General features: G+C 42.4%; 2 protein-coding genes and 1 long non-coding RNA gene across 3 annotated transcripts; all 3 read left to right on the top strand.

Annotated features, from left to right (window-relative positions):
• The first annotated feature begins 8,613 nt into the window (after positions 1 to 8,613).
• LOC118567191 lies at positions 8,614 to 16,842 on the top strand. The gene is made up of 2 exons (XR_004933532.1): positions 8,614 to 9,369; positions 16,179 to 16,842. It is a non-coding gene; the product is annotated as an uncharacterized LOC118567191 (long non-coding RNA).
• LOC118567161 (uncharacterized protein K02A2.6-like) lies at positions 14,120 to 16,842 on the top strand. Its single transcript, XM_036151612.1, has 2 exons — positions 14,120 to 16,178; positions 16,725 to 16,842. Exon 1 carries the CDS (start codon positions 14,133 to 14,135, stop codon positions 15,561 to 15,563), a length of 1,431 nt encoding a protein of 476 aa, XP_036007505.1. The 5' UTR covers positions 14,120 to 14,132; the 3' UTR covers positions 15,564 to 16,178; positions 16,725 to 16,842.
• Positions 16,843 to 20,302: 3,460 nt separating this feature from the next.
• Positions 20,303 to 21,988, top strand: LOC118567163 (zinc-binding protein A33-like). The gene is made up of 2 exons (XM_036151616.1): positions 20,303 to 20,373; positions 20,470 to 21,988. Exon 2 carries the CDS (start codon positions 20,487 to 20,489, stop codon positions 21,873 to 21,875), a length of 1,389 nt encoding a protein of 462 aa, XP_036007509.1. The 5' UTR covers positions 20,303 to 20,373; positions 20,470 to 20,486; the 3' UTR covers positions 21,876 to 21,988.
• The last annotated feature ends 3,337 nt before the right edge of the window (positions 21,989 to 25,325 follow it).

Below are 25,325 nucleotides of genomic sequence, written 5' to 3'. Positions count from 1 at the left end.
TGCTGGAGGTTCTCCTCCCTGTTAAAGGGGAGTTTCCAATTCAATTTTATTTATATAGTGCCAATTCAAGAAACATGTCATCTCAAGGCAACAACCTACCCCACTACCGGGGTAGGTTGTAACATCTGCTGGGGTAAGTTGTAACAATTAGACAAAAGAAGCAAAGACAGAGGCCACACCATGTGATATGCTTCAAAAAGAGGTTTACTGAATTAAAAGAACAATACAAGAACAATGTCTCTCTCTCTCTCTGTGACTGACCATAACTCAAATATACTCTGTGTGTGTGCATGTGTGTAAATTATTCTACTAAAACAAACTTCTTTAACACGTATAATGTATGCTTAATGAACACTGAACAAACATGTAGGTCTAACAAAAACCAATGTCAATGTGTGTGTGTGCTTGTGTTTGTGTCTATGTGTGTGTATCCGTAATCAGAGTCACAGTGGTGACAAATGAATGATGGTAGCCCAGGAGTGCAGGCTTGGTGGGCCCAGAGACTGCATAGGGCACATTTTACCCACACTTCTTGTGGCTTTGAGTTGCCAAATGGCTCCATACAGACAACGCAAAAATATTCATCGTCTGAGGTCTCAGAATCCTCAGCATTGGCTTTTAACATTTTCTTGGCAGGCTTTCTCTTCTTCTTTTGCTTGCCTTTATTCTTTGCAAAGAAACTCTTCCTTACATTTTTGCTTCCTCTTCTCTGTTCTTCTTCCATCAGTGCTTGTTTCACTGGTGTGTCAGTGAGTATTTCAGATTTCCTTTTCTTCCTGATCCTGCCAGTTGTTTTCCTTGGCCCTGCTTTTGGAAAGCTCCAGATGTCAGTGATGTACCTGGGTCGGGGCGGTCAGTGACTTGTGAGGGTGCATAGTCACACTCCTCAAAAATGTCAGGATTGAAGGGCCAAATACCTGTGGACTGGAAACCGGCTTGAATGTTTTTCGGTGTTGCAGCTGCAGGCAGAGCAGTCTTCACAATACCTGAAATATCATATATCGTCATTGTCTTGCCCAGTGTGCGATTTGCAAAAAAAAACAGAGGGGGGGATCATTTCCTCGATTAATCACATAATGTCGATAGGTAACTCGAGATTATTTGCAAATTAATTGTATGTTTTATCCTTTTATTTATGAAAGTTTAAAAGCCTGTTTGGGCATTTTAATATGCAATTTTGCAATAAATGACACTAATAAAATACATGCTTGTACAAAAAATATTTTGATTTTGTTATTTTTCAAGCACTTTTGAGAATTGGAATGAAAACATCCTAGTGACAAATGTTAAACTCTGGACTATAATGGCTAAATGACTAATCATGACGCCCTGATGTTTACACAATGTGTAAATAAATTTGTAAATAAATACCATACCGATATAATTTTTTTGCCTCTTAAACAAAGATAGACATGGTATCTTGGCAGGATTTATCTTCATCTGGGCATCACTTGCGGTGTTCACCATTTTTAAATGGGCCGTAGACACTGCGATCCAGTGGCTGAAGTTTATGGCTACAGTGGGGGGGGGGGGGGGGGGGGGGGGGTAGCACTATTCCCTTTTCTTTGCAGAAATCAATAGCTTTAATATATATATATATATATATATATATATATATATATATATATGTGTGTGTGTGTGTGAACGGTGATTATCCAGCATAAGTAAAACCTTCTTCTCTGGGCTGACCTTTGTGTGTTTTGCATAAACAGCAAGGAATAACATCTATCCTGAGACGTTGCCACTTCTTGCACGCCCTGTTGGCCCACTCTGAATGAAGAGTTCCTTGTAACGTTTACGGGAGAATACAAAGAAGGGAGGAACTGCATTTCCCAGCGCTTGCACAGCGCATGCTACTGACACGAGCACACCTCTCTCACCTGATGTCATCGCACTCACCTGCTTGACACCACGACGAGCAACAACACGGTCTGGTGATTGGACTGTTGTTACACCAGTTTCATCTACATTCCATATATCGCTCCCGTCGAAGTTGTATCTCTCAATGACCTGTCCAAGGCTGTTGAAGAAACGTTCCACATTTTGCCGGTTAAAACTTGTGGCCCGTGTAAGGCTGGTTGCCTCCGGACTCCTTATTGACAGGCTAGGGTTCCGCTTCATAAATAATGTGAGCCAGTCAGGCCCTGCCATCTGCTTCTCATCCCATGTTTGTGGGTGTTTGATGTTATATGTTACTGCCTGTTGATATGCAAACTTTCTGACCTAAAAGAACGAGAAATAGAAAATCAGAGTACATAGACACAAAGGGTTTTTCAATTTGTCTAACACCTACGCTGGTATTCAATTCTTCTCTTGTCTCCAGTGACTAACCTGTAATATGCTTACCTCACGTGGAGTCAGTCCATAATACAGGTCTGCTGCCTGAGTCAAATAGTCAGCCAACACTTCCTCCTGCACCTCAGAGAAGATTTTGTTGCTGCTCCAATAACCTACACTGGGAAGATCACTGGACCCCTGTTCTCTCAGCTTCTGCAGTGATTTGCAGTATCTGCTCAGTGTTACATGGCAGATCCCATGCGCCTTCGCAACTGATCTGACTGACTTGCTCTTCTTTGTGACCTCATCAGATGCCTTTTTTTTTAAAACATCTGCAGGCACACCTCTATCAGTCTTTCGTATCCACTGCCTAGGCATTCTGTAAAATTATCAAAATCAAAATGTTCTTAGTTGTATGTAAGGGGATGGTTGTAACACTTTTTAAAGATGTGTTACAACCCACCCCAACCCTGTCAGCCATGTTTAGCTAGCTGTAGTAGCATAGCGGTTTGAAATTAGCACAATAAACATGTAGAATATAATAAAAATAACTCTAACAAACTTTAAGAGGTGTTTGTTTCTTAAAGAAAAACAATAACATCAAACTCCTGCCATTCCACTTTTCTGAAAGCTTGAGGCCACCAGATCATTCTTCTCTCTGATTGGTTGACTGGAGAGACTCCTGGACTCATGTAGAGGCCAAAGGTTCTGTGGGTTCCTCCAGGCCTAGCTCCTCTCAGGTTGTAAAGCTGCACATTGTGATGCTGATGGTTGCTTCATGCATTTCATGCTCGACTGATGGATCTTTGGACCTCTATTGTTACACATCTTTAAACTGCTGCATCTAAAGCTTCTGATTATATTTTCATTTCTGCAGCTCAGTTGGGGAGGTTCTTCTGGGAGTGCTCGCTCCCCTTCCTAGGGTTGAACACCCATCGCTCCTCTGGGGGTTTGCCTCCTTATGCAGATCTGTAGGAGCTATGGGGGCTTTTCCCCATTCTATATCACTATTATCTAGATTTGCAACATTTTACTCAGTTTCTTTTAAAAATTTATTTTCCTTCAGTATTCTCAGGCTGGTTTAGTTTTTAGGATTTATAAAAAGAAAATATCTGCTGTCACTTGGACAAAAACCTTAAAAAGAAATACCAAAAAGGTTGTTTTTATCTGATGTCTGAAAATGAAGGAGAACCTGTTCAGCTGCAAGCAAAGTTAAAATGAAACCTTGGTAGAAAAAAAAACAGGTTTAGGCTCCACCTCTCACCTAACACACCTGAAACAGCCTGGAACCAGTTTTTCATTCCTGTCATAGAGACAAACCAGCAGCTTCGTCTGAGTCCAGGAGAGAAAAGAGGAAACCTCCAACCCTGACGGTGAGTTGGAAGCAGAACATCATTCAGAGTCACTTTGAGGAACGTTAGTAGAGGAGGGAGGAGAACCATGACTGACTGGACCTTCTGTGATTTCAGCTTCACTCAGAGGCTAAATGGCTTCCAGATTAGAGGAGGATCTCTGCTGTCCGGTCTGTAAAGACGTCTTTAAGGATCCAGTTCTTCTGTCATGTAGCCACAGCTTCTGTAAGGAGTGTCTGAAGAACTGGTGGAGAGAGAAAGCAGCACAACAGTGTCCAGTTTGTAAGAGAATATCTTCAAGGGGTCCTCCACCCTGTAATCTGGCTCTGAAGAACCTGTGTGAGACCTTCCTACAGCAGAGAGACCAGAGTGAGACCTTCCTACAGCAGAGAGACCAGAGAGCTTCAGAGGATCTCCGCAGTCTGCACTCTGAGAAACTCAAACTCTTCTGTCTGGACCATCAGCAGCCAGTGTGTCTCGTCTGCAAAGATTCAAAAAAACACACCAAGCACAGATTCAGACCCATCGATGAAGCTGCTGAGGATCACAAGAAGAACATTCAGGAAACTCTGGAACCTTTAAAGAAGAACCTGGAGCTCAGGAAGAAAGTTCTAGAGGAGTTTGATCAGACAGCAGAACACATGAAGGTCCAGGCCCGACACACAGAGAGGCTGATTAAGGAGCAGTTTAACAAGCTTCATCAGTTTCTAGCAGAGGAAGAGGAGGCCAGGCTGGCTGCACTGAGGGAGGAAGAGGAGCAGAAGAGTGGGATGATGAAGGAGAAGATGGAGGCTCTGAGCAGAGAGATAGCAGCTCTTTCAGACACAGTCAGAGCCACAGAGGAGGAGCTGAGAGCTGAAGACGTCTCATTCCTGCACAACTACAAGGCTGCAGTGGAAAGAGTCCAGCGCTGCCCCCTGCTGGAGGATCCACAGCTGCCCTCAGGAGCTCTGATAGACCAGGCCAAACATCTGGGCAACCTGGCCTTCAACATCTGGAGCAACATGGAGAACATGGTCTCCTACACTCCTCTCATCCTGGACCCAAACACTGCTGATCCAGAACTCATCCTGTCTGAAGATCTGACCAGTTTGACTTTTGGAGAGAAACAGCAGCTTCCTGATAATCCAGAGAGGTTTGGGTCAGAGTGGTGTTCTGTTCTGAGTTCTGAGGGCTTCAACTCAGGGAACCACAGCTGGGATGTTGATGTTGGAGACAGTGAAGGCTGGATACTTGGTGTGATAGAAGAGTCTGTCCAGAGGAAGAGAGACATAGAGTCTGGATGGTTAGATCTAGGGTTCTATGAAGGTAAATACTACGCATGGTCTCCTTCATCTCCCATGGATCTCTCAGTCCAGAAGAAGCTGCAGAGGATCAGAGTGAATCTGGACTGGGACAGAGGAAAGCTGTCCTTTTTTGATCTGGACACTAACTCACACATACACACCTTCACACACACCTTCACTGACAAGATGTTTCCATGCTTCAGCACATGGAACAAAGTAAAAATCCTACCGATGAAGATCTCAGTGAGCAAACAGCAGCTCTGATGTTCTCAGCATGAAGAATACAAAGTCCAGATGAAACCTTGATGATCTGATTAAAACTCAGTGATTTTAAACAGAATCTTGGAGCTTTTTATTCTGAATTACTTTGAATTTAAATTTAGTTCTTGGGTTACTTTATATTTTGGGTTATTAACCAGATTTATTTGTAGGTTAATTATTATTTAAATGTTGAGTAAAATGTACTGGATTTTATTTAGGGGATTTAAAGGGAAGGGTCCTGGATGTAAATGCATGCCACACTTTTCAGATGTTTGTTTTTACATTTTCATTTTGCTCCACTTAATAAAATCTCAGCAGATTTATTGACATTTATGTTTTTAATGCTGCAAAACGTGGAAAAGTTAAAGAGGGATGAACTCTTCTGCAGGACGCTGGATGTGAAGCTGAATAGTTTTTATAGTAAATGTCAAATTATTGAGAAAAAATGTATACATTTTATTATTAAAATAGAATGACTCTGGTGCAAAGCCATGTCTCGTGTAAATGAGCAAGTAGCTTTATACTTTGGAATAATAATCAATAACAAAGAAAATCTATTAGCATTTAAACATCCTGTGGACGCACACTTGATATGCATCAGGATCGCCTTCTGTTATTTTGATGCATTTCCTCAACTTTAAGATTTTTTTCCTTAGTATTTGAACTTTATTCTGTTGGAAAAAGAAAAAATAACTACCAGGTTTGTTTTCCTTGAGTGATCCAGAAACTCCTTTGTGGCCGATTTTATTACATTTTTTGCAAATCAACTAAGACTAAACAAACTAACGGCCCACACACATAAAAGAAGAGTTTTACTCTTTTTATTCAGCTTAATTAGAACCAAAAAGTCCACCTTTTCCTATCATTTAAAGTAAATTGAGTTATTTACCATATGAATCTTTGTTCAGAAAATAATAACGTTTATATCTTGTCTGTTTACAATATTAATTTGTTTCTAGTCACGCTGATGACCAAATATTATATATTTGCAAAATATTACTACAGTCACATATCTTCATTTGCTCCGTTAACGCTGCTGTTGTTCAATAAAGTTTGGTTCAAAGAAATAGAGAAGAATTTAAGGCGGCTGCCGCTGATTGGCCCGTCCACGCATCAGGTGACCCGGAAGTGAAGTTACCGATGCGTTTGTGTGGAGTGGAGGACTAGTCCGACCAGGTTCTTCGGTGTTCGGGGGGATTTTCTGCTGGACGCGATGGAGACGTTAAACAAACTGAAGTATCTGGATGCTTATCCCAAAACTCAGGAGTAGTGATGGCTCGATGAGGCGTTATGAAGCGTTTCGACACATTGCCAAACTGTATTGATACTGTGTCACTAAATACTGACACCTGCTGGACGTTAAAAATCCCTACAGGCAACCTAGTTGACAGACTTAACTGACACTGATTGATGACCTAGTATACACAATAATACAACTTAAGTAATTGTGTGTTGCATTGTATTATTTCATATTTTCATTTCAATTTAAAATATCTTTGATTTTTTTTTTAGATACAGTCAATAAAGTATGTGAACCTGTATCATAACGTAATAACTTCTGAGTAAACATGTTGTGAATGAGGATGCTTGTGGACTGGCTTTTTTTTTTTTTTTTTTTTTTTTTTTTTTTTTTTTTTTACAAAATTTAATTAAAAAAAAGAAGTTGTTTCAACGTTTTGATATTAAGTCTGTTACGCTTTTTTTGATATCACTTCTCCAGCTGTAGAAAACACCCGCTCACACACAGATGACGCTGGAGTGCAGAGAAATTGTAATGAAAAGCGGAAGAGGTTTGGACAGACTGTCTTTTGGTTTTTCCAGTCTATCATAGGATCTTGGGACCCTCTGCTAAGTATCTATGGCATCAGCTGTGGCACTTTGGGTCTACCTGCCCACTTCAATGTTAAGATGTTGCCAAATGTTATGTAAAAAGAACAAAGTGGCATTTTAGTACATGATTTATAAACAACAAACTGCTCAATAACATGCCTAAAGTAGGGGCAGACAGCTTTTGTGAAGATGGTCCTGGCTGGGGCTCATTTGGGGTCGTCAGATAATTTATTTCAATATTCTCAGCCGCACATCGCTTATCTAACACAACGAAAGAACGCTCTCAGTTCTGAACAATTTCTTTGTGCTGCTCTTCATTTTTATGCCAACGGCAGCTTTTTAATAACGTAGGAGATGCAGAATTTTTTTCAGAGGCAACTGTATGTTGCGCTGTCAGAAATGTTACTCAGTTAGAGTTTAAAGGTGTTCCAGAATGAAAGCAATAATTTATTCTGTATCAAATTTTGGCACTTCCAGCTCTAATTTTCCATCATATATAGCCTATGTGGTAATATAAAGTGAGGTTGGCACAAATTAAACACCTAAAAGTTAATCAGTGTCAACTCATTTTAAGTATTGGTGAACAATGGCAAAAAGATGAGCATATCAGTTATTTCAATAACACACACCATCCCATCATTAATTGCATGTGTTGAATATAGCCAATTAATGCTTTAGTTGAGTACCGTTAAACAAAAGGAACCTTTTAACTTAACCTTACCTGGTTAAACTGTACTTCATCATGATTTGCTGCCATGTCATTTCAATGCTTTTAGTAATCAATGCCCCCCCCCCCACATACTCCCCCTTTAGTGTTGAACGAGTGAAGTGTGAGAAAACAGCTTTAATTCTCCATCACATAACTTTCATATTGCGCATGCATTGACTTTTTCAACAATTCTCTCTTGCGGTTTTCAGCAGCAACGACATTGTTTCTTATCGTTTAATATTGTCCATATGCCTTCTTTAAAGATTTCTAAGTTTACTCGCAGGACATGCGCACTTCCAAGCTTATTTCCAGTCGTTGCCATGGTGAATCACGTTATTTGCGTTCCAGTGATCGGGCGTTTTTTCATGCTCACGTTCAAGGCATAGTTGATCGGACGCTGTTGTGTTTAGTTACCTGACTTATATTATCTGTTCTGAAACCAGAAACGCTGAGTATGAGATCATCCTCTATTACCATCTAACTTAGAAAGTACTCCTGGGTCAATGTGAGCTTCTGTACTTTCTGTGTCTCTGCTCTGTCTTCTCCAAGCCCCAGTGGGTCGAGGCAGATGAGCGTTCACACTGAGCCTGGTTCTGGTTCTGATGGAGGTTCTCCTCCCTGTTAAAGGGGAGTTTCCAATTCAATTTTATTTATATAGCGCCAATTCAAGAAACATGTCATCTCAAGGCAACAACCTACCCCACTACCGGGGTAGGTTGTAACATCTGCTGGGGTAAGTTGTAACAATTAGACAAAAGAAGCAAAAACAGAGGCCACACCATGTGATATGCTTCAAAAAGAGGTTTACTGAATTAAAAGAACAATACAAGAACAATGTCTCTCTCTCTCTCTGTGACTGACCATAACTCAAATATACTCTGTGTGTGTGTGTGTGGCATACTGAGCAAGCAGTGGGTTGAAACTCCTACCCAATGATTAGATACATGATTAATATAATTTACATGTAATACAGTTTATGTTCAGACTGCTAAAGTTGTGTTTTCTGTTAAGGAAAGTTTGTTTTGTTGTTTGAAGATGAGTGATGGAGCAGTATGCACTGGCTAACCCCGACCAGCAGGGGGCGCGTTCGCTACACTGTGTGTTCTAGGTTATTCAGAGAATAAGAACACATGAATGTGAAGTATAATTGTGTGTGGCGAACTGTGTTGTTAAAAATAACTTTTGGCTCCTTGCAGGTAAGAAGGGGGGGTTAGAATTGGATAGTAATTGGTAAAAGCGAGTTTATGATCTCAGCCGATTTAGGGTATTGTTTATGACTGTTGTGTGGCAAATACAAAGTACCGAAAATGGTTAGCTTATCGTTAGCGCCAGTTGCTAACTACCTTGGGTGAGCGCGGGGCTGGGGAAAATAAACAGTGAGCCTGCACTCCGTGGGAGGAGTTTGTCAGCCTGTGTAAATAAGCTAAAATACGGAATGATTTATTTGATTAATGGTAATTTGATTAACGTTGACAAGGTTTGTTAAATATGATTGGTTCACTCTATTTGAGCAAATTTGCTAGACAATGTATAACAAAACTGATCTGAAAAAGGTGCTATGTATATGATTTTTCTGTGTTTGGAATAGATTCAAAGGCTATGATTTATTGTTAATATGTGGTGCAAAAGTTCAGAATTGCACTGTGTGTTCTAGGTTATTCAGAGAATAAGAACACATGAATGTGAAGTATAATTGTGTGTGGCGAACTGTGTTGTTAAAAATAACTTTTGGCTCCTTGCAGATGCAATAAAGCTGATTCATCAAGTTAAATTTGTAGTGGAGGACAGTTTCATTCTGGACCACGCTACATATTTTGGTAGCAGAGGATGGTTGGTTCAGCCCACAGCCCAGTCGCATAAAAGTGAAGACACACCAACCAGAGCAGCATCATGGAGGAAGCTAGGGACGAAGTCAGCAGGATATTACTGACGCTGGAGGAGAAGGAGCTCATTCCCCTATGTGAGCATCTAAAGTGTAGCGCACCTATCGGGGGTTTCGCCAGCAAAACAAGACGCACCCTAATCAGGTTGGTGGAGAAAACACTAGATGAAATACAGGAGGGTGAAGAGTCCACAGAGTCATATCAGACGTATCTCCAGCATGTATTGTCCCATCTGGCCTCTCTGAATCCGACATTGGGAGAGAATGAGGCTGAGATTGTAGTTCAGGAGGAAAGTGAGCTAGAGAAGTTGAAAATGCAGTACCAGATATTACAGCAGCAGATGGAAAAGGAAATCGGGGCATTGGAGGAAAAGATAAAGCGGAGGACACAGGCAGCAGGAGGAGACACTGCGTCTGTCCTCATTACTACAAAAGAAGTGGACACAAAGCCTGCCACCACCACACCAGCCAGACTGCCTGAGGTTACGCTGAGGCGGGAGTTCCGGATAATGGGACAGATCGGGGAAGCAGGACAAAAGGACAAGTTGTCCTACACAAGCCTCATAAACCAGATCGAGTCGGCACTACAGAAAGGACATGGAGAAGCGGAGATCATTGAAGCAGTCACACGTGCTGTGAGCCCAGGTCTTCATCTTCGGGAGATGCTGGAAATAAAGCGAGGACTGACCCTACCCACCCTGAAGACCATACTCAAGGGTCACTATAAAGTGGATTCTTCCTCTGACCTACTGCATCGTCTGATGAACATGACACAAGATCCAAGGGAGTCAGCCCAGAACTTCTTATTCAGAGCAATAGAACTGAAAGAGAAGCTAATGAGAAAATTCAGCGATGATGATGAAAGTGAAGAAGGTGAGCAGTTTAGTCCTGAGCTAATTCAGAGAAAATTCCTCCGCTCTATAGAGACTGGTCTTTACAGTGATGCGGTTAAGTTCCAGCTCAAGCCGTATCTTTGCGACCGTACTGTCACAGATGAGGTGTTAATTGAGCGTATCAATGAGGCAACAAACTTAGAACATGAGAGACAACAAAAACTGAGGAAGACAGTCATGAACAAGCCTCCAAAAGTCAGTGAAGTGCAGGCAGAAGTGTACCCATCTGACGCCTCAGCAGCAGCAGTAGATACTGTTAACCGTGAACAAGGGGGAAGAAGTAAGAAATATCAAGGACCCAAAGCAGAGGCCAAAGCGGAGCTAGACTCAATAGAAGCGCTGAAGGCTGAGGTGCTAGAAATTAAGAACTTGGTGTTACAGACGGTGGAGGCCACACAAGTTAAATTGGCCGAGCGAACATTCACACCCAGCCGTACTCGGCTCAGGGGTTGTAGGTCATGTCAGGAAGCCCAGATGGGTGACGCCTGCAGACATTGCTTTAAGTGTGGGCAAGAGGGACATCTCTCCAGAGGATGTCGACGGACCAGAGAGCAGCAGGGAAACGAGATGGGGCTGCCGAGCCGGGACCCTCGGTAGCCCATGAATCATCACGTCTCACCATACAGCAACCTGCCTCCCCTCATGCACCACCTCAAATCTCAACAGTTAACTATCTTCCACCACGACGCAAGGAAAAACTCATCAAGTTAATTGCTAAGAGGCACACTGTCCATTGCACATTAGATACAGTTCCAGTAGTAGCATTATGGGACTCAGGTGCTCAGGCAACAATCATTAATGACGAATGGAGAAAGCTACACTTACCACACAGCACGGTGCGGCCTCTCAGTGAGCTGTTAGGCTCGGACATTGTATTGGGAGTTGCAGCCAACCAGACTGAAATCCCCTTTATGGGCTGGGTGGAAGTAGAATTTAGGCTAGGGAAAGACTGCGCCCTGACAAAACCACTTCTAGTACCGGTTCTAGTGTCAAGTGATCCACACGTAGCAGTAGAACCTATAATCGGCTACAATGTGATAGAAGAAATAACAGGAGAGAGTAGTAAGACAACAAAGTCAGAGACCACTCATACAGTGAGTCAAGCCTTTCAGATAACAGTCAAGACCGCACAAGCTGTGCTTCAGCTTATTCATGCCCCTACTAGTGAGGAAGATGTAGGGATTGTGCATACAGGAAATAGAACACTCACTCTAGGTGCTGAACAGGTCACCACAGTGTATGTTACCATCAACACTGGGGCTCAATATCATGGCCAAGACCTGCTGCTAGTCCCAAACGAAGAGCTAACATTGCCAGAGGGGGTAATGATAGAGGAGGGTCTAGTCAGTGTCCCCAGGAAAAGGTCAGGTTATGTACCAGTCCCCATTGCCAACACAAACAAACACAGTGTAACCCTAACCCAGCGCACTGTTTTGGGTCACCTGCAGACAGTGAAGACTGCCTACGCGGCCAGCATTGAGCAGATGAACAGGGGGGAGAGGGTAAAGCCAGCAACTCCAACAGCATCAGCCCCAGGCAGTAACAATTCAAAAAAAACAAAACCTGCCTGGTGGGACCCTCCGGTTGACCTCAGTCACCTAAACGAGGAGCAAAGTAGGATCGCCAAACAGCTGCTCAGAGAAGAGTGTCACGCGTTTGCATATGACGATGACGACATCGGCTCAATCCCCTCACTGAAACTCCACATCACGCTGCACGACACCACCCCAGTAAGAAAAACGTACATGTCCGTCCCAAAGCCACTCCACCAGGAGGTAAAAGAGTATATCCAAGACTTGTTGAATCGGGGTTGGATTACTCCTTCACGCTCTCCGTATGCCTCACCAGTCGTGTGCGTACGAAAGAAGGATGGAACGTTAAGGCTGTGTTGTGACTACAGGGAGCTGAACAAAAAGTCAGTCCCTGATCGCCACCCTATACCCCGAATACAAGACATGCTCGACTCCCTCACTGGCAGCTCCTGGTTCTCCGTACTAGACCAGGGGAAGGCCTACCATCAGGGGTTCTTGGACGAGGAAAGCCAGCCCCTAACAGCTTTCATAACTCCCTGGGGCCTGTACCAGTGGGTCCGAATCCCATTTGGGTTGAGTGCAGCACCTGCAGAATTCCAGAGGAACATGGAAGACTGTTTGCGTGGCTTGAGAGATGTAATGTGTCAACCGTATCTAGATGACAATCTTGTCCATAGCTCAAGTTTTGAAGACCACATTGAGCACCTGAGGACTGTGTTACAGAGATACCAGGAACACAGGGTGAAACTCAGTCCCCGAAAGTGTGAAGTGTTAAAGAGGAAGGTGAGATTTCTGGGACGGTTAGTGTCGGGAGAGGGCTACACCATGGACCCCTCTGAGGTGGCCCCAGTCCAAGCCTTAAAGGAGAAAGCACCCACAACAGTGGGAGAACTGAGAAAGGTGATGGGATTCCTCTCATACTACCGAACATATATCCCAAACTTCTCCAGAATAGCCCAGCCTCTCTACCAGCTGCTATCAACATCAGATCAAGGGAGTGGAAAGAAGGTCAGGGTCACAACCAGGAAGAAAGGTAACCTCTCACCTAACACTCCTATACAATGGACAGTTGACCACCAACAGATATTAAACTCTCTCATAGACAAGTTGATAGAGCCTCCTCTGCTTGGATACCCAGATTTGACCCAACCATTCATCCTCCACACGGACGCATCCCAGGAAGGATTGGGAGCTGTACTATACCAGAGACAGAATGGTAAGATGGTAGTTATAGGCTATGGTTCCAGGACTCTAACCCCGCCTGAAAAGAACTACCATATGCACTCGGGGAAATTAGAGTTTTTAGCGCTAAAATGGGCAATATGTGAACGTTTTCGGGATTACCTTTATCATGCCCCACACTTTGTAGTATATACAGACAACAATCCCTTAACGTATATTCTCTCGACAGCTAAGCTTAATGCGACAGGTCATAGGTGGGTGGGTGAGCTGTCTGAATTTGACTTCTCGATTAAGTATAGACCAGGAAAGAGTAACGCAGATGCGGATGGGTTATCCCGCATGCCATTAGACATAAATGCGTTAATGACACAGTGTACAGAGGAGGTGGGTCAGGAAGTGTTTGGTGCAGCAGTGCAGGGTCTCCGTGTGCAGTTAGACATCCCTCCAGTCTGGGCAGCTAGCGTCCCCATAGAAGCACTAGATTTAGTGAGTGATCCAAGTGCACACCCCCAGACCAAGTCCCTGACGCCAGAACAGATTCGCGACAGTCAGGAAAAAGATCCTGTCATAGGCCGAGTCCTGCATTACAAGAGGAACAATCAGCATCCGTCCAGGAGAGCACTTAAAGCTGAGCCAGCGGATGTAGGGGTATTAATGAGACAGTGGGCAAAGTTGTATGTCGATGGGGATGGAATCCTCTTCAGGAGAGCAGGAGATAAACACCAGCTTCTCCTCCCGAAAGAGCATCATCAAAGAGTATTCCACGAACTGCACAGAGAAATGGGACATCTTGGGGTTGAGAGGACCTTAAACCTGATCCAAGATCGGTTCTACTGGGCCCGGATGCACTCCGACATAGAACACTTTGTCACTCAAGAATGTGAGTGTATCAAGGCAAAGCAACCCTCACAAAGCGACCAGGGCTCCCATGACAACCATTGTTACAACACGGCCAGGCGAGATGGTATGCATTGACTTTCTGCACTTAGAGACATGCAAACAGGGGTTCGAGTACATTCTTGTTGTGATAGATCATTTTACTGGTTTCGCCCAAGCCTATGCCACGAAAAATAAGTCTGCCAGAACTGTGGTTGATAAACTATTCAATGATTTTGCCCTGCGTGTTGGATTTCCAGAGAGGATTCACCACGACATGGGGAGGGAGTTTAACAACCAGTTAATGGATCAACTACGGAGGAGCTGTGATGTGCGTGGGTCCCATACCACATGTTATCATCCTCAAGGTAATGGGAAATGTGAAAGATTTAACAGGACCATCTTATCCATGCTCCGCACCCTCACAAGTGAACAGAAGGCTGACTGGAAAAGCTCATTGACGAAACTGGTGCATGCGTACAACTGCACCCGCAGTGGGGTCACAGGGTTCTCTCCTTACTACTTGCTTTATGGAAGGTCACCCCGTTTGCCAGTAGACCTGCTTTTCAACCTACAGCCCAGAGAAGCAAAAGAGACTTATGCTGAATATGTACAGAACTGGCGGAAACGGATGCAACAAGCCTATGAGATCGCATCTAAAACAGCAGCCCGGGAAGCTCTACGAGGCAAGAAAGGTTATGACAAAAGATCATTTGGAGCCGACTTGCAACAGGGTGGACGAGTGCTTGTACGGAACCTGTCAGAGAGGGGTGGCCCTGGGAAACTGCGGGCCTATTGGGAACCTAAAGTGCATGTGGTGGTGAGGAGGAGGAGCAGTGACAGCCCAGTGTATGAAGTGGCACCAGAGGGAGGAGGCAAGAGTCGTGTGTTGCATAGGAATCTTCTACTCCCGTGTGACAGTCTGCCCCTGGAAAAACCAGAACCAGGTCCTGCTAAACGCGAAACAAAGATACAGGCAGGGACAAGAACAAGAGGGCAGCAAATCACGGAGCCAGAGAACGATTCGGACAGTGATGATGTTGAGCTGGTGTGTCGGTTCCCATACCACCGGGAACTAAGTCAGAGAACTGCAGTCTTAGACCCAGAGGCGGAGCCATTTACACCAGCTCCCACCATGCAAAATGGAGTGCCAGATCTGGAAGACGGAACGGTTGCTCAGGAGGACGCAGAGACTGACAATAGAGGAATCACAGCTGATGGAGGTGAGGTGGAAGACACTACAGAGGCCAGGGACGGTCTACTAGAGTCATCAGAGGAAGATGATTTTCACCTGCCACCAGTGACAAGCTACCCACAGCGACAAAGGCACCGTCCCCAGATTCTGACCTACAACGCCTTGGGTGAACCAACGTGGGTGAAAGCTGGTGCAGAGAGCCTGCGTGTCGTGAGTATGACCTCAGCCTGCAAACCACCGACCATGTGGCGACCCTGGACATCACTAGACACTGAAGTAATGAGTTGAACTCACACAAACATTACTCTAGTTTGGAGAAAATGGACTTGGTGAAATTCCATGGAGTGTAAAGAAGAGACATTTCCAGGAGAACATATTGAAATAATACTGTACAGATAGAGATACTGGTAACAGACTAAAAGAACTGAGGCCGATATGAGTTCTGTTACAATTGAGAGTTGATCTGATTGGGGTCACAGTACAGTAGCTGATGTTTACTGGTATTGAGCTAAATGGGCCGGATACTTTGATAAATGGGTACTAATTGAACTTGATGTCAAGGGCCACATTAAATAAAATGTAACATCAATAGGTAATACCATGTTTCAGTAAGAAAATTCGATATGTGACAGGGTACATTTTGGGTATCAGAAATGTCTGAGGACATTTATTATTGGGGGGGAGAGTGTGGCATACTGAGCAAGCAGTGGGTTGAAACTCCTACCCAATGATTAGATACATGATTAATATAATTTACATGTAATACAGTTTATGTTCAGACTGCTAAAGTTGTGTTTTCTGTTAAGGAAAGTTTGTTTTGTTGTTTGAAGATGAGTGATGGAGCAGTATGCACTGGCTAACCCCGACCAGCAGGGGGCGCGTTCGCTACACTGTGTGTTCTAGGTTATTCAGAGAATAAGAACACATGAATGTGAAGTATAATTGTGTGTGGCGAACTGTGTTGTTAAAAATAACTTTTGGCTCCTTGCAGGTAAGAAGGGGGGGTTAGAATTGGATAGTAATTGGTAAAAGCGAGTTTATGATCTCAGCCGATTTAGGGTATTGTTTATGACTGTTGTGTGGCAAATACAAAGTACCGAAAATGGTTAGCTTATCGTTAGCGCCAGTTGCTAACTACCTTGGGTGAGCGCGGGGCTGGGGAAAATAAACAGTGAGCCTGCACTCCGTGGGAGGAGTTTGTCAGCCTGTGTAAATAAGCTAAAATACGGAATGATTTATTTGATTAATGGTAATTTGATTAACGTTGACAAGGTTTGTTAAATATGATTGGTTCACTCTATTTGAGCAAATTTGCTAGACAATGTATAACAAAACTGATCTGAAAAAGGTGCTATGTATATGATTTTTCTGTGTTTGGAATAGATTCAAAGGCTATGATTTATTGTTAATATGTGGTGCAAAAGTTCAGAATTGCACTGTGTGTTCTAGGTTATTCAGAGAATAAGAACACATGAATGTGAAGTATAATTGTGTGTGGCGAACTGTGTTGTTAAAAATAACTTTTGGCTCCTTGCAGATTGCAATAAAGCTGATTCATCAAGTTAAATTTGTAGTGGAGGACAGTTTCATTCTGGACCACGCTACATGTGCATGTGTGTAAATTATTCTACTAAAACAAACTTCCTTAACACGTATAATGTATGCTTATGTATGTATGTATGCTAATGAACACTGAACAAACATGTAGGTCTAACAAAAACCAATGTCAATGTGTATGTGTGCTTGTGTTTGTGTCTATGTGTGTGTATCCGTAATCAGAGTCACAGTGGTGACAAATGAATGATGGTAGCCCAGGAGTGCAGGCTTGGTGGGCCCAGAGACTGCATAGGGCACATTTTACCCACACTTCTTGTGGCTTTGAGTTGCCAAATGGCTCCAAACAGACAACACAAAAATATTCATCGTCTGAGGTCTCAGAATCCTCAGCATTGGCTTTTAACATTTTCTTGGCAGGCTTTCTCTTCTTCTTTTGCTTGCCTTTATTCTTTGCAAAGAAACTCTTCCTTACATTTTTGCTTCCTCTTCTCTGTTCTTCTTCCATCAGTGCTTGTTTCACTGGTGTGTCAGTGAGTATTTCAGATTTCCTTTTCTTCCTGATCCTGCCAGTTGTTTTCCTTGGCCCTGCTTTTGGAAAGCTCCAGATGTCAGTGATGTACCTGAGTCGGGGCGGTCAGTGACTTGTGAGGGTGCATAGTCACACTCCTCAAAAATGTCAGGATTGAAGGGCCAAATACCTGTGGACTGGAAACCGGCTTGAATGTTTTTCGGTGTTGCAGCTGCAGGCAGAGCAGTCTTCACAATACCTGAAATATCATATATCGTCATTGTCTTGCCCAGTGTGCGATTTGCAAAAAAACCAGAGGGGGGGGATAATTTCCTTGATTAATGACATAATGTTGATAGGTAACTCGAAATTATTTGCAAATTAATTGTATGTTTTATCCTTTTATTTCTGAAAGTGTAATAGCCTGTTTGGGCATTTTAATATGCAATTTTGCAATAAATGACACTAATAAAATACATGCTTGTACAAAAAATATTTTGATTTTGTTATTTTTCAAGCACTTTTGAGAATTGGAATGAAAACATCCTAGTGACAAATGTTAAACTCTGGACTATAATGGCTAAATGACTAATCATGACGCCCTGAAGTTTACACAATGTGTAAATGAATTTGTAAATAAATACCATGCCGATATATTTTTTTGCCTCTTAAACAAAGATAGACATGGTATCTTGGCAGGATTCATCTTCATCCGGGCATCACTTGCGGTGTTCACCATTTTTAAATGGGCCGTAGACACTGCGATCCAGTGGCTGAAGTTTATGGCTACAGAGTTTGGGGGGGAGGGGAGGGAGTAGCACTATTCCCTTTTCTTTGCAGAAATCAATAGCTTTAACATATATATGTGAACAGTGATTATCCAGCAAAAGTAAAACCTTCTTCTCTGGGCTGACCTTTGTGTGTTTTGCATAAAGAGCAAGGAATAACATCTATCCTGAGACGTTGCCACTTCCTGCACGCCCTGTTGGCCCACTCTGAATGAAGAGTTCCTTGTAACGTTTGCGGGAGAATACAAAGAAGGGAGGAACTGCATTTCCCAGCGCTTGCACAGCGCATGCTACTGACACGAGCACACCTCTCTCACCTGATGTCATCGCACTCACCTGCTTAACACCACGACAAGCAACAACACGATATGGTGATTGGACTGTTGTTACACCAGTTTCATCTACATTCCATATATCGCTCCCGTCGAAGTTGTATCTCTCAATGACCTGTCCAAGGCTGTTGAAGAAACGTTCCACATTTTGCCGGTTAAAGCTTGTGGCCCGTGTAAGGCTGGTGCCTCAGGACTCCTTATTGACAGGCTAGGGTTCCGCTTCATAAATCATGTGAGCCAGTCAGGCCCTGCCATCTGCTTCTCATCCCATGTTTGTGGGTGTTTGATGTTATATGTTACTGCCAGTTGATATGCAAACTTTCTGACCTAAAAGAAAGAGAAATAGAAAATCAGAGTACACAGACACAAAAGGTTTTTCAATTTGTCTAACACCTACGCTGGTATTCAATTCTTCTCTTGTCTCCAGTGATTAACCTGTAATATGCTTACCTCACGTGGAGTCAGTCCATAATACAGGTCTGCTGTCTGAGTCAAATAGTCAGCCAACACTTCCTCCTGCACCTCAGAGAAGATTTTGTTGCTGCTCCAAAAACCTACACTGGGAAGATCACTGGATCCCTGTTCCATCAGCTTCTGCAGTGATTTGCAGTATCTGCTCAGTGTTACATGGCAGAGCCCATGCGCCTTCGCAACTGATCTGACTGACTTGCTTATCTTTGTGACCTCATCAGATGCCTTTTTTTAAACATCTGCAGGCACACCTCTATCAGTCTTTTGTATCCACTGCCTTGGCATTCTGTAAAATTATCCAAATCAAAATGTTCTTAGTTGTATGTAAGGGAATGGTTGTAACACTTTTTAAAGATGTGTTACAACCCACCCCAACCCTGTCAGCCATGTTTAGCTAGCTGTAGTAGCATAGCGGTCTGAAATTAGCACGGGAAAATGCATCACATTTTGTCTTGAGAAATTACACTTTCATCTAATGTAAGTAATATGCTTTTATCTGCAACAGTATAAGTACTAAACAAAATATAGTCATGGTCAAAAAATGTACGTTCTTACCTCAAAATCCGTTTTTTCTCCTTAGTATCTGCATGTGCCTGTTTCCAGCCTTGACAATCACAATATGGGATTGGGGAGGAAGCAGGTAAACACTGAAATGATCATGTGACTCCTATCTTATCCCTGATTGGTGGAACTGGTGGTGTTACAGCTCTCCCTATGTTACAACCATACCCGGTCTCCCCTACATGCAATAAACATGTAGAGAATAATAAAAATAACTCTAACAAACTTTAAGAGGTGTTTGTTTCTTAAAGAAAAACAATAACATCAAACTCCTGCCATTCCACTGTTCTGAAAGCTTGAGGCCACCAGATCACTCTTCTCTCTAATTGGTTGACTGGAGAGATTCCTGGACTCATCTAGAGGCCAAAGGTTCTGTGGGTTCCTCCAGGCCTAGCTCCTCTCAGGTTGTAAAGCTGCACATTGTGATGCTTTACCTTCCTAGGGTTGAACACCCATCGCTCCTCTGGGGGTTTGCCTCCTTATGCAGATCTGTAGGAGCTATGGGGGCTTCTTCCCATTCTATATCACTATTATCTACATTTGCAACATTATTCAGTTTCTTTTAAAAACGTATTTTCCTTCAGTATTCTCAGGCTGGTTTAGTTTTTAGGATTTATAAAAAGAAAATATCTGCTGTCACTTGGAAAAAAAACTTAAAAAGAAATACCAAAAAGGTTGTTTTTATCTGATGTCTGAAAATGAAGGAGAACCTGTTAAAAGTTAAAATGAAACCTTGGTAGAAAAAAAAAACAGGTTTAGGCTCCACCTCTCACCTAACACACCTGAAACCGCCTGGAACCAGTTTTCATTCCTGTCATAGAGACAAACCAGCAGCTTCGTCTGAGTCCAGGAGAGAAAAGAGGAAACCTCCAACCCTGAAGGTGAGTTGGACCCAGAACATCAATCAGAGTCACTTTGAGGAACGTTAGTAGATGAAGGAGGAGAACCATGACTGACTGGACCTTCTGTGATTTCAGCTTCACTCAGAGACTAAATGGCTTCCAGATTAGAGGAGGATCTCTGCTGTCCGGTCTGTCAGGACATCTTTAAGGATCCGGTTCTTCTGTCATGTAGCCACAGCTTCTGTAAGGAGTGTCTGCAGAACTGGTGGAGAGAGAAACCAGCACAAGAGTGTCCGGTTTGTAAGACAATATCCTTCACCAAAGATCCACCCTGTAATCTGGTTCTGAAGAACCTGTGTGAGACCTTCCTACAGCAGAGAGACCAGAGAGCTTCAGAGGATCTCTGCAGTCTGCACTCTGAGAAACTCAAACTCTTCTGTCTGGACCATCAGCAGCCAGTGTGTCTCGTCTGCAAAGATTCAAAAAAACACACCAAGCACAGATTCAGACCCATCGATGAAGCTGCTGAGGATCACAAGAAGAACCTTCAGGAAACTCTGGAACCTTTAAAGAAGAACCTGGAGCTCAGGAAGAAAGTTCTAGAGGAGTTTGATCAGACAGCAGAACACATGAAGGTCCAGGCCCGACACACAGAGAGGCTGATTAAGGAGCAGTTTAAGAAGCTTCATCAGTTTCTAGCAGAGGAAGAGGAGGCCAGGCTGGCTGCACTGAGGGAGGAAGAGGAGCAGAAGAGTGGGATGATGAAGGAGAAGATGGAGGCTCTGAGCAGAGAGATAGCAGCTCTTTCAGACACAGTCAGAGCCACAGAGGAGGAGCTGAGAGCTGAAGACGTCTCATTCCTGCACAACTACAAGGCTGCAGTGGAAAGAGTCCAGCGCTGCCCCCTGCTGGAGGATCCACAGCTGCCCTCAGGAGCTCTGATAGACCAGGCCAAACATCTGGGCAACCTGACCTTCAACATCTGGAGCAACATGGAGAACATGGTCTCCTACACTCCTCTCACCCTGGACCCAAACACGGCTCATCCAAAACTCATCCTGTCTGAAGATCTGACCAGTTTCACTAAAGGAGAGAAACAGCAGCTTCCTGATAATCCAGAGAGGTTTAGGTCATTGTGGTGGTCTGTCCTGAGTTCTGAGGGCTTCAACTCAGGGAACCACAGCTGGGATGTTGATGTTGGAGACAGTGAAGGCTGGATACTTGGTGTGATAGAAGAGTCTGTCCAGAGGAAGGGAGACATAAGGTCTGGATGGTTAGATCTAGGGTTCTATAAAGGTAAATACTACGCATGGTCTCCTCCATCTCCTGCCATGGATCTCTCAGTCCAGAAGAAGCTCCAGAGGATCAGAGTGAATCTGGACTGGGACAAAGGAAAGCTGTCCTTCTCTGATCTGGACACTAACTCACACATACACACCTTCACACACACCTTCACTGACAAGATGTTTCCATTATTCAGCACTCTGAAAACAGTAAAAATCCTACAGATGAAGATCTCAGTGAGCAAACAGCAGCTCTGATGTTCTCAGCATGAAGAACACAAAGTCCAGATGAAACCTTGATGATCTGATTGAAACTCAGTGATTAAACAGAATAATAAACAGAATCTTGGAGCTTTTTATTCTGAATTACTTTGAATTTAATGTTAGTTCTTGGGATACTTTATATTTTGGGTTATTAACCAGATTTATTTGTAGTTTAATAATTATTGAAATGTTTAATAAAATGCACTGGATTTTATTTAGGGGATTTAAAGGGAAGAGTCCTGAATGTAAATGCATGTAAATTTCATTTTGCTCCACTTAATAAAATCTCAGCAGATTTATTGACATTTATGTTTTTAATGCTGCAAAACGTGGAAAAGTTAAAGGGGTATGAACTCTTCTGCAGGACGCTGGATGTGAAGCTGAATAGTTTTTATAGTAAATGTCAAATTATTGAGAAAAAATGTATACATTTTATTAATAAAATGGAATGACTCTGGTGCAAAGCCATGTCTTGTGTAAATAAACAAGTAGCTTTATACTTTGGAATAATAATCAATAACGAAGAAAATCTATTAGCATTTAAATATCCTGTGGACGCACACTTGATATGCATCAGGATCGCCTTCTGTTATTTTGATGCATTTCCTCAACATTTAGATTTTTTTCCTTAGTATTTGAACTTTATTCTGTTAGAAAAATAAAAATAACTACCAGGTTTGTTTTCCTTGAGTGATCCAGAAACTCCTTTGTGGCCGATTTTAATAAAATTTTTGCAAATCAACTAAAACTAAACAAACTAATGGCCCACACACATAAAAGAAGAGTTTTACTCTTTTTATTCAGCTTATTTAGAACCAAAAAGTTAACCTTCTCCTATCAGTAAATTAAGTTATTTACCATATGAAACTTTGTTCAGAAAATAATAAAGTTTGTCTGTTTACAATATTAATTTGTTTCTAGTCACGCTGATGACCAAATATTATATATTTGCAAAATATTACTACAGTCACATCTCTTAATTTGCTCCGTTAACACTGCTGTTGTTCAATAAAGTTTGGTTCAAAGAAACGGAGAAGAAATTGATGCGGCTGCCGCAGATTGGCCCATCCAAGCATCAGGTGACCCGGAAGTGAAGTTACTGATGCGTTTGTGTGGAGCGGAGGACTCATAGACATAATATAAGATTTATATCTTTATATATGTCTATGGGAGGACTAGTCCGACCAGGTTCTTCGGTGTTCGGGTGGATTTTCTCCGGACGCGATGGAGACGTTAAACAAACTGAAGTATCTGGACGCTTATCCCAAAACTCAGGAGTAGTGATGGTCGATGAGGCGCCATGAAGCGTTTAGACACATTGCCAAACTGTATTGATACTGTGTTACTAAATACTGACACCTGCTGGACGTTAAAAATCCCTACAGGCAATCTAGTTGACATACTTAACTGACACTGATTTGATGACCTAGTATACACAATAATACAACTTAAGTCATTGTGTGTTGCATTGTCTTATTTCATATTTTCATTTCAATTTAAAATATCTTTGATTTTTTTTTTTTTTTTTAGATACAGTCAATAAATATGGGAACCTGTATCATAACGTAATAACCTCTAAGTAGACATGTGAATGAGGATGCTTGTGGACTGGCTTTTTTTTTTTTTTTTTTTTACAAAATTTAATTAAAAAAAAGAAGTTGTTTCAACGTTTTGACATTAAGTCTGTTACGCTTTTTTGATATCACTTCTCCAGCTGTAGAAAACAGCCGCTCACACACAGATGACGCTGGAGTGCAGAGAAATTGTAATGAAAAACGGAAGAGGTTTGGACAGACTGTCTTTTGGTTTTTCAAGTATATCATAGGATCCTGGGACCCTCTGCCAAGTATCTGTGCACCTCCTGGATGGCATCAGCTGTGGCACTTTGGGTCTGCCTGCCCACTTCGATGTCAAGATGTTGCCAAATGTTATGTAAAAAGAACAAATTGGCCTTTTATTACATGATTTATAAACAACAAACTGCTCAATAACATGCCTGAAGTAGGGGCAGACAGCTTTTGTGAAGATGGTCCTGGCTGGGGCTCATTTGGGGTTGTCAGATAATTTATTTCAATATTCTCAGCCGCACATCGCTTTACAACGAAGAAACGCTCTCAGTTTTGAACAATTTCTTTGTGCTGCTCTTCATTTTTATGCCAACGGCAGCTTTTTAATAACGTAGGAGATGCAGAATTTTTTTCAGAGGCAACTGTATGTTGCGCTGTCAGAAATGTTACTCAGTTATAGTTTAAAGGTGTTCCAGAATGAAAGCAATAATTTATTCTGTATCACATTTTGGCACTTCCAGCTCTAATTTTCCATTATATATAGCCTATGTGGTAATATAAAGTGAGGTTGGCACAAATTAAACACCTACAAGATAATCAGTGTCAACTCATTTTTAGAAGGATTGGTGAACAATGGCAAAAAGATGAGCATATCAGTTATTTCAATAACACACACCATCCCATCATTAATTGCATGTGTTGAATATAGCCAATTGATGCTTTAGCTGAGTACTGTTAAACATATGGAAACTTTTAACCTTACCTGGTTAAACTGTACATGATGATTTGCTGCCATGTCCTTTCAATGCTTTTAGTAATCAATGCCCCCCCCACACACACACACACATACTCCCCCTTTAGTGTTGAACGAGTGAAGTGTGAGAAAACAGCTTTAATTCTCCATCACATAACTTTCATATTGCGCATGCATTGACTTTTTCAACAATTCTCTCTTGCGGTTTTCAGCAGCAGCGACATTGTTTCTTATGGTTTAATATCGTCCATATGCCTTCTTTAAAGATTTCTAATTCTACTCGCAGGACATGCGCACTTCCAAGCTTATTTCCAGTCGTTGCCATGGTGAATCAAGTTATTTGCGTTCCAGTGATCGGGCGTTTTTTCATGCTCACGTTCAAGTCATGGTTGATCAGACGCTGTTTTGTTTAGTTACCTGACTTATATTATCTGTTCTGAAACCAGAAACGCTGAGTATGACAGAGTGATGTAGAACTACTCAGAGTAGCAGCTTTTCTACTCAGTGTAGATTTTTTCTGAAACGGAGCTCAGATGTTCTCCAGCAGCCTAAGCCTATAGCAGCATAACTATAGATGTAGCCCAGGGTAACATGAGCCACTTTGACTAGAAGCTTTGCCGAAAAGGAAAGTTTTACGCTGCAAAAACGGAACTAAAACTAAGTAACATTTTCTTATAATGAGTGTATTTGTCCTTGATTTGAGCGGGTAAATAAGATTATCTGCCAATGGAATAAGATTTTTGCACTTAAAACAGGAACAATCCATCTCCATCATCTTACTTCAAGTGCAGGATGTCTATCTTATTTTAGGAGTCAAAATACTCATTCTATTGGCAGATAATGTTATTTACCTGCTCAAACCTAGGACAAGAACACACATTTTAAGAACATTTTACTTATTTT

The sequence above is a fragment of the Fundulus heteroclitus genome, chromosome 20, assembly GCF_011125445.2.
Source record: "Fundulus heteroclitus isolate FHET01 chromosome 20, MU-UCD_Fhet_4.1, whole genome shotgun sequence".
NCBI classification, from domain to species: domain Eukaryota; kingdom Metazoa; phylum Chordata; class Actinopteri; order Cyprinodontiformes; family Fundulidae; genus Fundulus; species Fundulus heteroclitus.
The sequence above is the reverse complement of the archived record's forward strand: the minus strand, read 5'-3'. Positions and strand labels throughout refer to the sequence as shown.